The sequence below is a fragment of the Lissotriton vulgaris genome, unplaced genomic scaffold, assembly GCF_964263255.1.
Source record: "Lissotriton vulgaris unplaced genomic scaffold, aLisVul1.2 SCAFFOLD_3290, whole genome shotgun sequence".
Taxonomy (NCBI): Eukaryota; Metazoa; Chordata; class Amphibia; order Caudata; family Salamandridae; genus Lissotriton; species Lissotriton vulgaris.
Window position 1 is genome coordinate 64833 of NW_028248366.1, and position 12966 is coordinate 77798.

General features: G+C 39.9%; 1 protein-coding gene across 1 annotated transcript in view; it reads right to left on the reverse strand.

Annotated features, from left to right (window-relative positions):
• The window catches only part of LOC147664133 (breast carcinoma-amplified sequence 1 homolog), a gene marked incomplete at its 5' end in the record, with an annotated part of 194160 nt that overhangs the window by 7264 nt on the left and 173930 nt on the right, over window positions 1–12966 (reverse strand). The window contains one exon of the mRNA XM_086949959.1: window positions 12485–12787. Coding sequence (XP_086806085.1) covers window positions 12485–12787 — 303 coding nt within the window. The remainder of the gene's footprint in view (window positions 1–12484; window positions 12788–12966) is intronic.

Sequence of the window (12966 nt, forward strand, 5' to 3'; positions counted from 1 at the left end):
GGACAGCAAACTACTGGAAAAAATTGAAGCCGACACACTGGACGGGCCATGAAGAGGAAGAGATGAGACCTCTTCCAGCGTGTGAGATACAGCGTCAAATACGGTACATGTTCAGCGGGTGTTCGGAACACAAAGTAATCTCTGACAGAGCTTTAGCTCACTTCACTACACAACCTCTACTCTTGGCAGAGCTCCACAAAACTTAGCTTAACCGTAAACTTATCATTCATTTTTGTGGTAAGGAGAGCAATAAATGTGACGGGCAAACTAGGTCTTTTAGAGTTTTGCTGATATAGCCCAACCAGAGGATAGAGAGACCCTTGTCCAGTGTGAGACAGTCTGTGATAATGTCCATAATTAAGTTGGCCTTAGGATTAGTCCAGACCCTGACCCATAATAACAATGGGGTCAATTTGACCTTGCTGGATATATACTGTTGATTTAACCCAGAGTGCACAATAAAATGGGAGCTAAGGGGAGGAAGATGGAGAAGTGGCCTACAGATACAATTTTCCTCTAGCAGCACACATAGAAGTTACAAATCGCCATTTATGATTGTTTATGTGCAGGAAGGAACGCCTTTCTACACATAAACAATCATACATGGCGTGTTGCTGTTTCTATGTGGGCTGCCCAATTCAGCACACGTTGGAACAGCAAAAAGGATGAGAAATAAAGCATTTCCTCTCGTTTCTCCTGTTTAAGACCAGGTTTCCCCTTCCTTCCTGCAAATAAACAATCAATCATTTCCCACAATGCACGCACCCTTGCACTATGGTGCAAGAGTACCTGCGTTGGTGCTAGCACGACAAATTTAGAGCCAGCGAGGGGGAAACGCAGGGCTGCACCGTATTGTTGTAAACACGCTGCAGCCCTACATTCTAAACTGACGGAGCGCGGTGTTAGCCTTCTTGGCTTACCGCTGCACTCCCCCACTTAAGTTGTAAATATGCCCCTGTGTTTTTAGTTCTTAATTATTGTTGCTTTGGGGTCATTCCATGTGTGCCACATGCATATATCTCTGAGGAAAACCTTAATACGTTTATTGGACAAAAGCTACAAGCCAGTTATTAACACATAAGAGAAATTAACATTTATAAGTTCAATTGTTTGGACAGTGTGACATTACAGCTCATATGAGGATTGTAGTCGGGCTTCACTAAAGCTTAGCAATCATTTCTAAGGGCTGAATACTTAAAAAGTGATGAGGACAAGGTCTCAAAATCTAGGAAGGAGAGTTATGTGATCTTGACAAAGTACAAGAACACTTCAGGGTAATGAGTAACATGGGTTTCAATGGTGTTCTTTGATGATGGAAAAGGGAAGTGTATGCAGATAGCTAGTGACATTGAAAAGGTGGAACTGGTAAAAGTAGTGATGGATGGTGAATTGTCAAAGTTCATCCCATGGAAGTAGGCAGAAGGTCAAGGAATGATCAGATCCAGACAAAGGGACTGAGAGATGGTGACCATTGATGAAAAACAGTGACCTGGACCTTTGGTCTAACATAAGACAGAGTACTATCATCCACTGATGAATAACTATGTGATAATTTGCTACTTTACCTTGAAGTTGGCAGAGGAGTAATGGGAGGTGAATGAGTATCTTCAGAGGTGCTCAGGATCAAGCCATGGGAATTTCACACTTGTAAACTCATGGCTACTGAACCCCAGGACACACTGATTAATCTGTGCCCACGGATAAACAAACAGTTCATTGGGGCGTGGCTGGTGTCAGTTAAGGCCTCAAAAGAGATGCTGCCTTAGCTTTCCCTCTTTGCATTCAGTTTTAGGTAAGTGATGCTGATATGCTGCATAATGATGTCTTGTTAGAAGCATTCTACATGTGGCAGCACAGACTTTTGTCAGCTCTATGAGTCTGCCATGAGAGGTTGTAAATATTAACCTGACAAACGCAATGATGTTTTGTCATAAATAATTCTGCAAAGAAATTTTGTGTAAACTTGACATGCTTGCTGTGTTTGGATATAAAGTAAAGAAAGGTAAGGCCTATGATAAATACCAACAAACTGTGGTCTATAATATGTATGCTATATGTTTAGGATTAGAAGGGATATTGACAACTCGGTATATGAGTGAGCACTTAAAACTAAAATACATCCTCCAATAAACTCGTGGTAAAGCAGAACATCAGACATCAGAACATCTTCCTCCAGTGAAGAAGAGGAAGCGGAAGGGACGTCACAATATTATATACAAAGGACTGTGGTCTGATTGAACTATGGTTGCATTGGAGACTACCCCTCTATGGTTCATGGGTTGTGTAATCTTTTGTTTAATGATTGTGTTGTTACGTTTTCTTTGAACTGCTATGCAAATAAAGTGAGGAAAGATATGCTGTAACCATCGCATTTGGTGATGCAGCGGGCGCAACACAATTTGTTTTATTTATTTATATGTTTACTTACCTCTAATCGGCCGTAATCAGTAGTTTACTAACTCCCACCCTGCCCCTCCCCCTCCCCACGTCAGAGCCCGGCAGCACTCCCACCATGGGCTGCTACTGCCCCTGACTATTAGTGGTGGCCACTATCAGCCCTGTGATACATTATTTCACTTCTATGGATGTGGAAGATACATCAACTCATATTCCAAGCTCCTAAGTGACCACCATGTTGTAGAAAGAAGGACCGCCTGATGGATACACACTGGTCTGTTACCGGAAGCAAATAATAATCTCAATTCATCAAGGACATCAATAGCTTGGTGAATTGATTGGAGCACAGCAAAATACAACAATACAAAATACAACAAAGCAAGTAAACACTATGCTCTGCTTTGTGCTTTTTCTTTCTGAAGTCAATGTCCGTCAGCGAGATAGCAAAGGTACCAAAATGTACACAGGGGCATGAGCCATTTAAACCAATTGTCCTCCTCTTTTTTTCTGTTTCTAGCCATGATTTTCGGGTCGACCACGAGTCAGGCGGTAATGCCACTTTTAGCCAGTAATGGGGGTTACCGACGAATCAGGATTACAAATCATGCAGGAACTCTATGAGTTTGAGTGTTTCACCTGGGCATTTCACCAGATGAAAGCAGTTGAAGTGCCTCAAGGAAATTCTAATAAAAATGGGGAATAACATGTGTAAGTCAACAAGGAAACACAGGTTACTCCAGATTTTTTCCATTTCTAGCCGCAAAACACAGAATGGCCTAGTACGTGGGTGGAAATACCATGCGGTAATGGTAATACCACATCTGGAGTTGCTGTGCCGCCTGTATTGTTAAAATGTGATCAGTCCATTTATGCTTAATGCCTTCTCATCACCACTAATTTCCAGATTGATTTTCTAGTACACAACTACTACTAATTGCCAAAAAACAACTTTAAATAAGTTATAAAGCATAAACATGAAGATTGGAAAAACTGTTACTATCTCTCTAGTCAGGAGAACCTTTAGAACAACTGTAGCATGTTTAATTTTCCAGTTCATACAATTAGTGAGAGCCTACTGTGATGAAAATGCAACTTGGGCTAGATGTATCAAGATACTGGTAGCAAAAAGTGGTCACAATTTGCAACCATGGTCCAGTTTTGCGAAGCAACCTACGTACTAATAGACTGGTTTGGAAGATTCTGATGCAGATGGGATTACAGTTCGACATACTTAATGAATATTTTTTAGGCAAGAGGCAAAATATGATTCATTCCGATTAGCCTTAGTTACAGGAATGGTGGCCTGGATGGCCCAATAGTCCACCATCGCAGTGATTGCTTTTGAAAAAAACCTTTTTTTTTTTAAAACAGAGAATTTCCATTAAAAAACATGGCTACTTACAACTTTTTTTTTCAAAAGCTTCAGTGAGAGTTGGTTGCGGTAATTGGGACCTCTGCCTACTCCCCTGAAACTTTCAACCCAATTCACAAAGGCCAAAAAGGTAGCACCAAAACATTTCAATGGTTTGAAAAGGGAATTCTAGTTGCAAACCATTAATACATCAAGTATCGAATCGAAGGAACGCTCACAACATGTACCTTCAAAATAGATTTTCGGTATCCAGGTGCAATCCCATTTTAGGAATCGGTAGAACATTAACAACTTGTAAGTTTTGTAGAGGGAAATAACTTTTGAGGTTGCAGCTTCAGAGAGTTTGCAAGCGCAAACATTTTTTAGTACATCTGGCTCTTATTTCCCGGTTCCAGCTGAATAAAAAAAGTACCACTACCTCTTTGCCAGTGGAATGGGATGTATTTTATCTTAAGTTTTACATATCAGACTGCTGTTAGCATTTTTAATATATTCATTTAAATTTTCTTTTTTTATAAGGAAATCATTGTCATTAATGGTGCCATTTAACATGTCACAAGTGATATAATATGTGAGGTGATAAGCAGTGCATGTTGCAGTGCAAATTATAGTTAGCTCAGTAAGATATAACTGGTGAATTTCAGTGTTTTTTTGTTTTGAAACATTAGTTTTTATGGTATTTCAACAACTAACTATAACATCACTTTAAACTTTGTTTTATTCTGTGAATTTCTGGGATTTTCTTAACATAGGGTATGATTTTATTGCCTTACCTAATTATTATGACACTTTAAACTTTGTTTTCAGCTAATATATGGGTTTTGTTGCTCATATTCCCCAAACTCCACAGTTCACATCGTATGGCTGTGCACACTGGAAGCTTGGCTCCAGGATCGGACCTCTGGCCAAGTCCCGAGTCCAACACCTTCCACGTGCAGCCAGTTCCCTGATTCACGTGGCCTTAAATCATGCACAGTGGGGATGGCTTCTGGCTAAGCCGGGCCCCAACTTCCAGTGGGCAACAACCCACTGCTCCCACCCCCTGCTCACAGCCTAGCGCCGAACAGTGCATTAACAGAAAGTTCATTCTCTCAGAAATGGATTTCTCTAAAATGAATGAAACACCTTCATATTGTTCTATGCTGTTATTTTACCTTCTGAAGTGTAAGACTGAATTGGCAGCCAGAAAGTGTATTTCTATTATATGAAAATAATCTTTGGAACATTTTATAATTTAAAATTAGAATATATCTGTACATACTGTGGTATATGATTTTAGATGGAACCAGGAAAGGAACCTGGGTACATCAGGAGTAACGTACATCTGCAAACCATATGCAACTAAGAGGTCATCTTTCATATGAAATAGATTTCGGTGGAACGGCATAGTGAAATAAGAAAAAAACTGGGGTGGATATTGAGCATAAGATGATGTTTTGAGGAGTATCCATCATGAAGGCAAATACACAAGGAAGAACAATAAAAGGCAGGATTGTGAAGAAGTATGAATGGGTGGAGAGAGTAGCAAGGAGAAGGAGTAAAATAATAGTGGGAAAGGCAAATAAAGGTTATGTTTGAAGTGTTCTTACTCCAAGAAAGAGAAGAACAAAATAGGGGACAATAGTTCGGTTGGTGTGGCAGTGAAGAAAATGAAAAGATGGACTTATTCAACAAAACAAAATTAAAGAATAGAATTTTGAGATAAAAAACATTCACTGAAATGCATTCTTTCTGATGAAGCATGATTTTTTAGAAATGATCTTGCTTAATCAAATCTGCTCATAAGTGTGTTAATTAACAAAACAAATGACTAACAGTGAAAATTATTGACATTATGTACATGGGAGTATTCGAAAGTACAACCTGAAAATGTGCTAGAAAGGCACGACATGTTTAGTAAAATAGAAACTGCAAACGTTTAACATGCTAAAAGAATGGAAATTATGAAGTATATTTACATGAACTACAATGTTATGAGAAGAGAGGCGTGAATAAATATGCATTTAAAAACTTGCACATAGATATATGAAATAGCAATAATAGAAACGCTCACAGAAAATGTATTGCAAAATGTTTATCCTTTCTTCATAACAAGAGTAAAACAATTATTATTAATTGCTTGATTATTGAAAATTTAGATTGTACTTATTGGTTTACTTAGAATAAAGAATCCTTAAAAACGATTTTCTTGAGTTCTGAAGTGTGTTTATTTCTTTGGAAAAAACAACAGTTTTATGGTTTCTTCAAAGAGGGCTCAACCCTGCAAAATAATTTTTCCTTCCTAATGTAGGCCTCAGAAGAATGTACTTAGTCCTTCTTTATTAAAAAAAACGGATTTCTTTGTTTAGTTCGCATAAATGCAAGCGTATCACTAGGATTTCCTCTTCCTACCGTTGGAGTATTTCTTTCTATGAACAATTGTGTTGACTACGTTGCAAGCTGATATGGTAGCGAGTGCGAGGACATGAAGATATATAAAAATTTCCTTTTCCTGCTCCTGAAGAGCGATGATGATATTCATTTTAACAAAAACTTTAACAGAGAAATCCAGATGAACTCCAGAGAACTCCAGAGAATCCAGAGAACAACAGGATATCTGATAGCCTAGAAAACTTCACCCCTATCAGTGAGGAAGAGTTCACAAACCGGTTACTGAGGATAAAATCAGGCTCCCCTCATGACCCTTGCCCTGCCACCGTTGCCAAATTAACTCCCCTTACCATTGCCTTGGGACTCACCCCCCTGTTCAATGACATGCTGGCCAAAGGTGAATTTCCCCTATGCTGGAAACAAGCGTCTATCCTGCCCCTTCTAAAAAAACTAATCTAGACGTAACTGACCTGAACAACTTCCGTCCTATTGCCAGGCTACCCCTACCAGCCAAAATCATGGAAGGTATACTAAACAATCAACTTAGTACCTTCCTGAGGACAGAAGAGTGGCTGTACCCCTCCCAACATGGATTTAGGGCAGGACACAGCACGGAATCGGCATTGATTAAATCAGCCGAAGACATAAGAAAGGTGATGGATACAGGGGGCAGAGCCGCCCTGATCCTGCTGGACCTCTCTGCGGCCTTCGACACGGTCCACCACAAATTATTGGTGGACCGTTTGAGGGCCTGTGGGATTCAAGGAAAGGCTCTGGAAATCCTGCAAGACTTCCTATCCAGCAGGACTCAATTGGTGGCCTTGGGGGACCTTGAATCAGAGTCATTTGTACTTCCCTGCGGAGTTCCTCAGGGGTCTTCCCTGAGCCCAACTCTTTTTAATGTTTATGTCTCGACCTTGGCGCCAGTGATCAGATCCTTCGGATTCAATTTGACATCCTACGCCGACGACACCCAGATTGTGGTGTCGTTCCGCCCAGGAGAAGTGGATAGCACAGCAGACAGATTTAGATGCTGCATGCGGGAAGTGAGCATCTGGATGGCAGGAAACCGCCCTAAGCTCAATTCAGCAATGTTGCTGATTGGGTCAAGAGACAATTTCTGGTCCCCTCGTTGGTGGCCAGAGGAAATGGGGTCTCCCCCCTCTCCGGTCTCGAAGGTAAAAAACCTGGGTGTACTGATGGATGGCGCGCTGTCCTTCAGGCCACAAATCAACGCATTGTCCTCAGCGACCCACTACGTGCTTCAAATTATCCGGAAAGTCTTACCATTTCTCCCGGATGAACACAGGAAGACAGTAGTGACAGGACTAGTGATGTCCCGTCTAGATTACTGCAACGGCTTGCTGCTAAACGCCCAACAGGGGCTTTTATATAAACTTCAAATCCTGCAGAATGCAGCTGCACGTTTGATTACGGGTACTCCCAAGTTTGCCTCAGTTGCACAAGACCTTATAAAGCTACACTGGCTTCCAGTCCGTAAAAGAATTGTTTTTAAGTCACTTTGCGTGACTTTCAAGGCCTTGCACGGCCTGGGCCCCCGTTGCCTGACTCCTCTTTTCCAGTGGTATAGGCCGGCGAGACCTCTAAGGTCAGCGGATCAGGGGCTGGTTGTAGTCCCCAGGGTGAGGAAAGTTCGTTGGGGAGGTAGAAGCCTATCCCTGGGTGCGGCCAAGGCGTGGAATGCGCTGCCTCTGAGCCTCAGACAGATCCCGACATGCTTTTATTTAGGAAAGCCCTCAAGATATGGCTTTTTACACACTAACTCCCCTTGCTCACGCCCACCAGCGATCAGTTCAGCGCCAGGACACCTCCAGGTAACAGTGCGCTTTAAAAATGTAAAAAATAAATAAAATACATAAATAAATAAATGCGTATGATGATCACCTCATGAATCTGACCGATGAAAACGTGTGGAACTGTAAAAATTAAATAATTAGGGGGATATAATTATTACCATGAGAAAAGAGTGTGGCATTATATGAGAAGAGAGCCTTTTCTGCTGTACTCTCTATGCTACTCTGGCTGGCTATTATCCTTGCAATTCCTGAGCGTGACTATCCTGATTACTTTGCACTTCATTGGATGGTGAAGTTGCTTGAGCTATACCTTTTCGACCAAAGGGTTAGCTATTCCTGACTATTGCACGGGGGTGCTTGAGATTTCATTGATCTAGGTATGTATGAAAATCTGATTTGCATATTGATATTAAAATATTTCCTTTTGTCTTTCTCTCTCCCTCTTATGCTTTTATTCATTATATGATGTAGTTGTCTATGAACTGCATTTCCTTATTGTGTACTTACCTGTAACATTGAAATGACACAGCATTAATAATTCTTATGTACTTGTGTAATGACCATTCATATTTTGAAATTTTAGCTTAAAAGTAACTTGATAACTTGACGTCCCTTATTATCCAGTCCGTATTAGCTCTACCAAAGATCTATCGGAGGACCTGATATTTGTAAATGGTTATTGAGTTTTCATGGGCCCAAACTCTTAGTTATAGAGAAAAATCATATTCATGATATAGTAGGGTTAATGTTTACGATAATAAAATTTACACCGCTTTCGCTGGATCACTCCTAACATTTAGTGAGAAAATGGTTAGATAAAATGTATTTTTATAATTGGCATCCTATAAGATTTTTTTTCACAGCGATCACAGACAACCTTGAATTTGCCAGTACAAACCATTTTGACCTAGTTTGTTTTGAAGAATACATGGTAGAATGCAGCAAGGAACCTGCTCTTGCTGCAAAAATTTACTACAACTCCGATGTGGGAACAGAGGATAAGATAGATATAAAATGTGATTTTAAGTTTTTCATAGCTCCTTTCAATGGTATCACCTTCTCAAAACTAATTGAAAGTAGGAGAATTCTGTTGAACACATTTATAGTCACATTCTAGGATTGCGTTCTTGTAACAATTAAGTGGTAGGGAGTGATACCTCATCCAGGGTACATGAGGAGCACCGCTGCACTTACCATGGGGAAAACTGGTTATTTAACATGCCGGGCGGAGATCCACACCGAGTTTGGATATAAAGATAGTACTCATAAATGCTCTTTGTGAAATCCCAAAGTCGTAAACTAAGACCTTTGGTCTAAATTTAGACCAAACATGTAAGTTTACCTTTGTAAGTCGGACCCAGAGTGAGGGAGTGGATCATATTCACTATAACTGATGAAAGAAAAAGGTAACTAAGTATTTTACTAGCATCAGGGAACCTAAAAAAGTGAAAGTGCCAATCCTGAAAATTACAGGAGATGATTTCAAGCCATTGTATTTGTTTGAACACATATATCAATCAACATAAGAGTGACAGCATAACTAGAGAAAAAAGAAAAAGCTAAAAGACAAAAGAGGTTCAAGGCGTAATATAGTTACTACCACCAGAACAGATTCCCAGTTAGTATGGAGGTAAGCTACACATGCTCAGTGTAAAGCAAAAGGACCCTCAGGCCCCAACTAAAAGTTGGTAGCCAGTTGTCTTCATTGGGTCCTAGTAGTAGAAAAGAGATCAGAGTTGGTGATGAAGGTGAATTAAAAGGAGTGTGGACTACTCCTCAAACTGAAACATTCTTTTTAATGAGAGGGTAGTTCTAATTCTGTTAAAACCAGTGACAAAAATGCGGACTAATAAGTGGTTGTGTTAGTTTGAACCATAAAGTCCTATTAATAAAGAGAAATGGTCAACATGTTTCTACTAATAAGCCAAAGATCAGCTTAGCATTCGTCAGGACCAAAGAAAGGAGTCTCACTCCATGGTTGGTACACGCTAAGGCGTCCAACCCTATGGTGTGGGAAGGAAAACTATTACAACCTTATCTGTAAAGTTCATGCAAGTATTTTCTCCTGTGGCCTCTCCGAATTGTGAGAGACAGGGAAATCTGAAATGTAGAAATCAAACAAACATGTATAGTTTATAAACCCTCGTTATGGGTGTTAAAAAACATTGTATTTATAAACACTTCGAGACACGTGTATTCATGCTGTAGCTTCCCCCAACTTTTAGGCACGTTCAGAGAAGCCCATCGAGCAACCTCGCAATAAACAGTTTCATCTTCTGTGATTGCAAAACAATTAATTCGCAAATGAGTGAACGCTATAAACTTTAGCAATATTCATGGCGTAATATTCAAGCCCCACTCTTGTCTGCCTTAAAGTAACGCGTGTTAAAATTCTAAACGCGTTGTTTGGCAGCCGAGCACATCATAATACAGAAAGTGCTCGTTAGAGATTAGCAGCAAAAACAGTTAAAAACACCTTTTAAACAACGGAAGAATCAGTATGTCAAATCTCACTCAGAGAAAAAAACACTCACAAATAATTAATGGTGAAAGCGCCCCATGGGCTTGTGGCAGGGGGATTTCTTTACGCCCAGTCTATCTAAGGATAAACAAAAGGAAAAAGGGCAATTGTTCCTATTACCGATTAAGGGTGTGTATTTAAGAAAATGTTAATCTACTTTCGGTAAATGACCCTATAATTCCTTCGGTCAACCTTCTTGTCTCTGGGCGACTGCCCGCCGTTAGACCTAAGGTGTCCACATCCGCAGCCCGAAGCAACAAACGGGCCGTGTCAGACGTGGTTCTTAAGTTAGAAACGTGATTTAGAAGTCTTAAAGGGGCCTCTTTGTTTATCATCTGACCGAAGGATTTATAGGGTCATTTACCGAAAGTAGATTAACATTTTCTTAAATACACACCCTTAATCGGTAATAGGAAAAAAGGCCCTTTTTCCTTTTGTTTATCCTTAGATAGACTGGGCGTGAAGAAATCTCCCTGCCACAAGCCCATGGGGCGCTTTCACCATTAATTATTTGTGTTTTTTCTCTGAGTGAGATTTGACATACTGATTCTTCTGTTGTTTAAAAGGTGTTTTTAACTGTTTTTGTTGCTAATCTCTAACGAGCACTTTCTGTATTGTGATGTACTCGGCTGCCAAACAACGCGTTTAGAATTTTAACACGCGTTACTTTAAGGCAGACAAGAGTGGGGCTTAAATATTACGCCATGAATATTGCTAAAGTTTATAGCGTTCACTCATTTGCGAATGAATTGTTTTGCAATCACAGAAGATGAAACTGTTGCTCGATGGGCTTCTCTGAACGTGCCTAAAAGTTGGGGGAAGCTACAGCATGAATACACATGTCTCGAAGTGTTTATAAATACAATGTGTTTTAACACCCATAACGAGGGTTTATAAACTAAACATGTTTGTTTGATTTCTACATTTCAGATTTCCCTGTCTCCCACAATTCGGAGAGGCCACAGGAGAAAATACCTGCATGAACTTTTACAGATAAGGTTGTAATAGTTTTCCTTCCCACACCATAGGTTTGGACGCCTTAGCGTGTACCAACCATGGAGTGAGAATCCTTTCTTCGGTCCTGACGAATGCTAAGCCGATCTTTGGCTTATTAGCAGAAACATGTTGACCATTTCTCTTTATTAATAGGACTTTATGGTTCAGACTAACACAACCACTTATTAGTCCGCATTTTTGTCACTGGTTTTAACGGAGTTAGAACCACCCTCTCATTAATAAGAATGTTTCAGTTTGAGGAGTAGTCCACACTCCTTTTAATTCATCTTCATCACCAACTCTGATCTCTTTTCTACTACTAGGACGCAATGAAGACAACTGGCTACCAACTTTTAGTTGGGGCCTGAGGGTCCTTTTATTTTACACTGAGCATGTGTAGCTTACCTCCACACTAACTGGGAATCTGTTCTGGTGGTAGTAACTATATTACGCCTTGAACCTCTTTTGTCTTTTACCTTTTGCTTTTTTCTCTAGTTATGCTGTCACTCTTATGTTGATTGATATATATTACTTTTAAGGGGTACAGGAGTGGCTTTTTGACCCTTTTTCTCTTGTTGATTGTATTTGTTTTTTTGTTTGAACACAGACTACAGAATTAGTGTGTTCCATCTGGTTAGGTGTTGCTGAACTGGCTGACTACAATCCTCTTAACAAGTTTACCAATACTGAAAAAGATTTATATAATCTTTTCTCGGTCTCATTACACAACATTACCCTCTATCACTGAATATTTTTATGTATCCTGCAAGGCTTTCACATCTGGAATACTCAAATTGGATTGAAAATATAGTATGTTTCTGACAATGTATTTTCAAATAGACATCCCCAAGAATTACACTTTAAACCATAAATATGTCATTTTGTGTTTTAAATCATGCCTTAATGAATAGACAGATGGCTAAACGGTGGCTATATTTAAATTATATGATGCAATAGTAAAAGCTTATATTAAAAAATATGAAATTTAGGAAAATACCAAAATGAACATACAATGCCTTTGAAAAAAGCTCCAATTGACTGCCTTTTCTCTAGCCTCTTTGGACTATTCTTTGGGCTGCCGCTTCCATTCTGAAGAATGCTAGATTCAGTAGCTTGCTGTGGTGGGGAGGAAAGAACTTCTTGATTTTCTTTTGATTCCTGCTTGATGGTTTTCTGCTTGCTCGGATCGACTGTCGTCTTCTTCTCCTTGGGGGCATCTTTGATCTTTTGGGCTGCAGGTTGGGCTTCTACTGCAGCTGGAGCAACTGATTTTTCTGGTGGGTTTGGACCAACACCATCTGTGGAGTCTACTGCCTGAAGCAAGTTAAAATCACTGTTATTTAATTTGCAAAGAAAAATATACCAAATTAGACAAAGGGCCAGATCACATAAAGTGAGCTAGGGAAGTGCTATTTCAATACATAATCTACATAATGATTCTGTGCTGCGTCCTTGACAGAGGTAAATGTTTACCCTCTGCTAGTATTCGATTA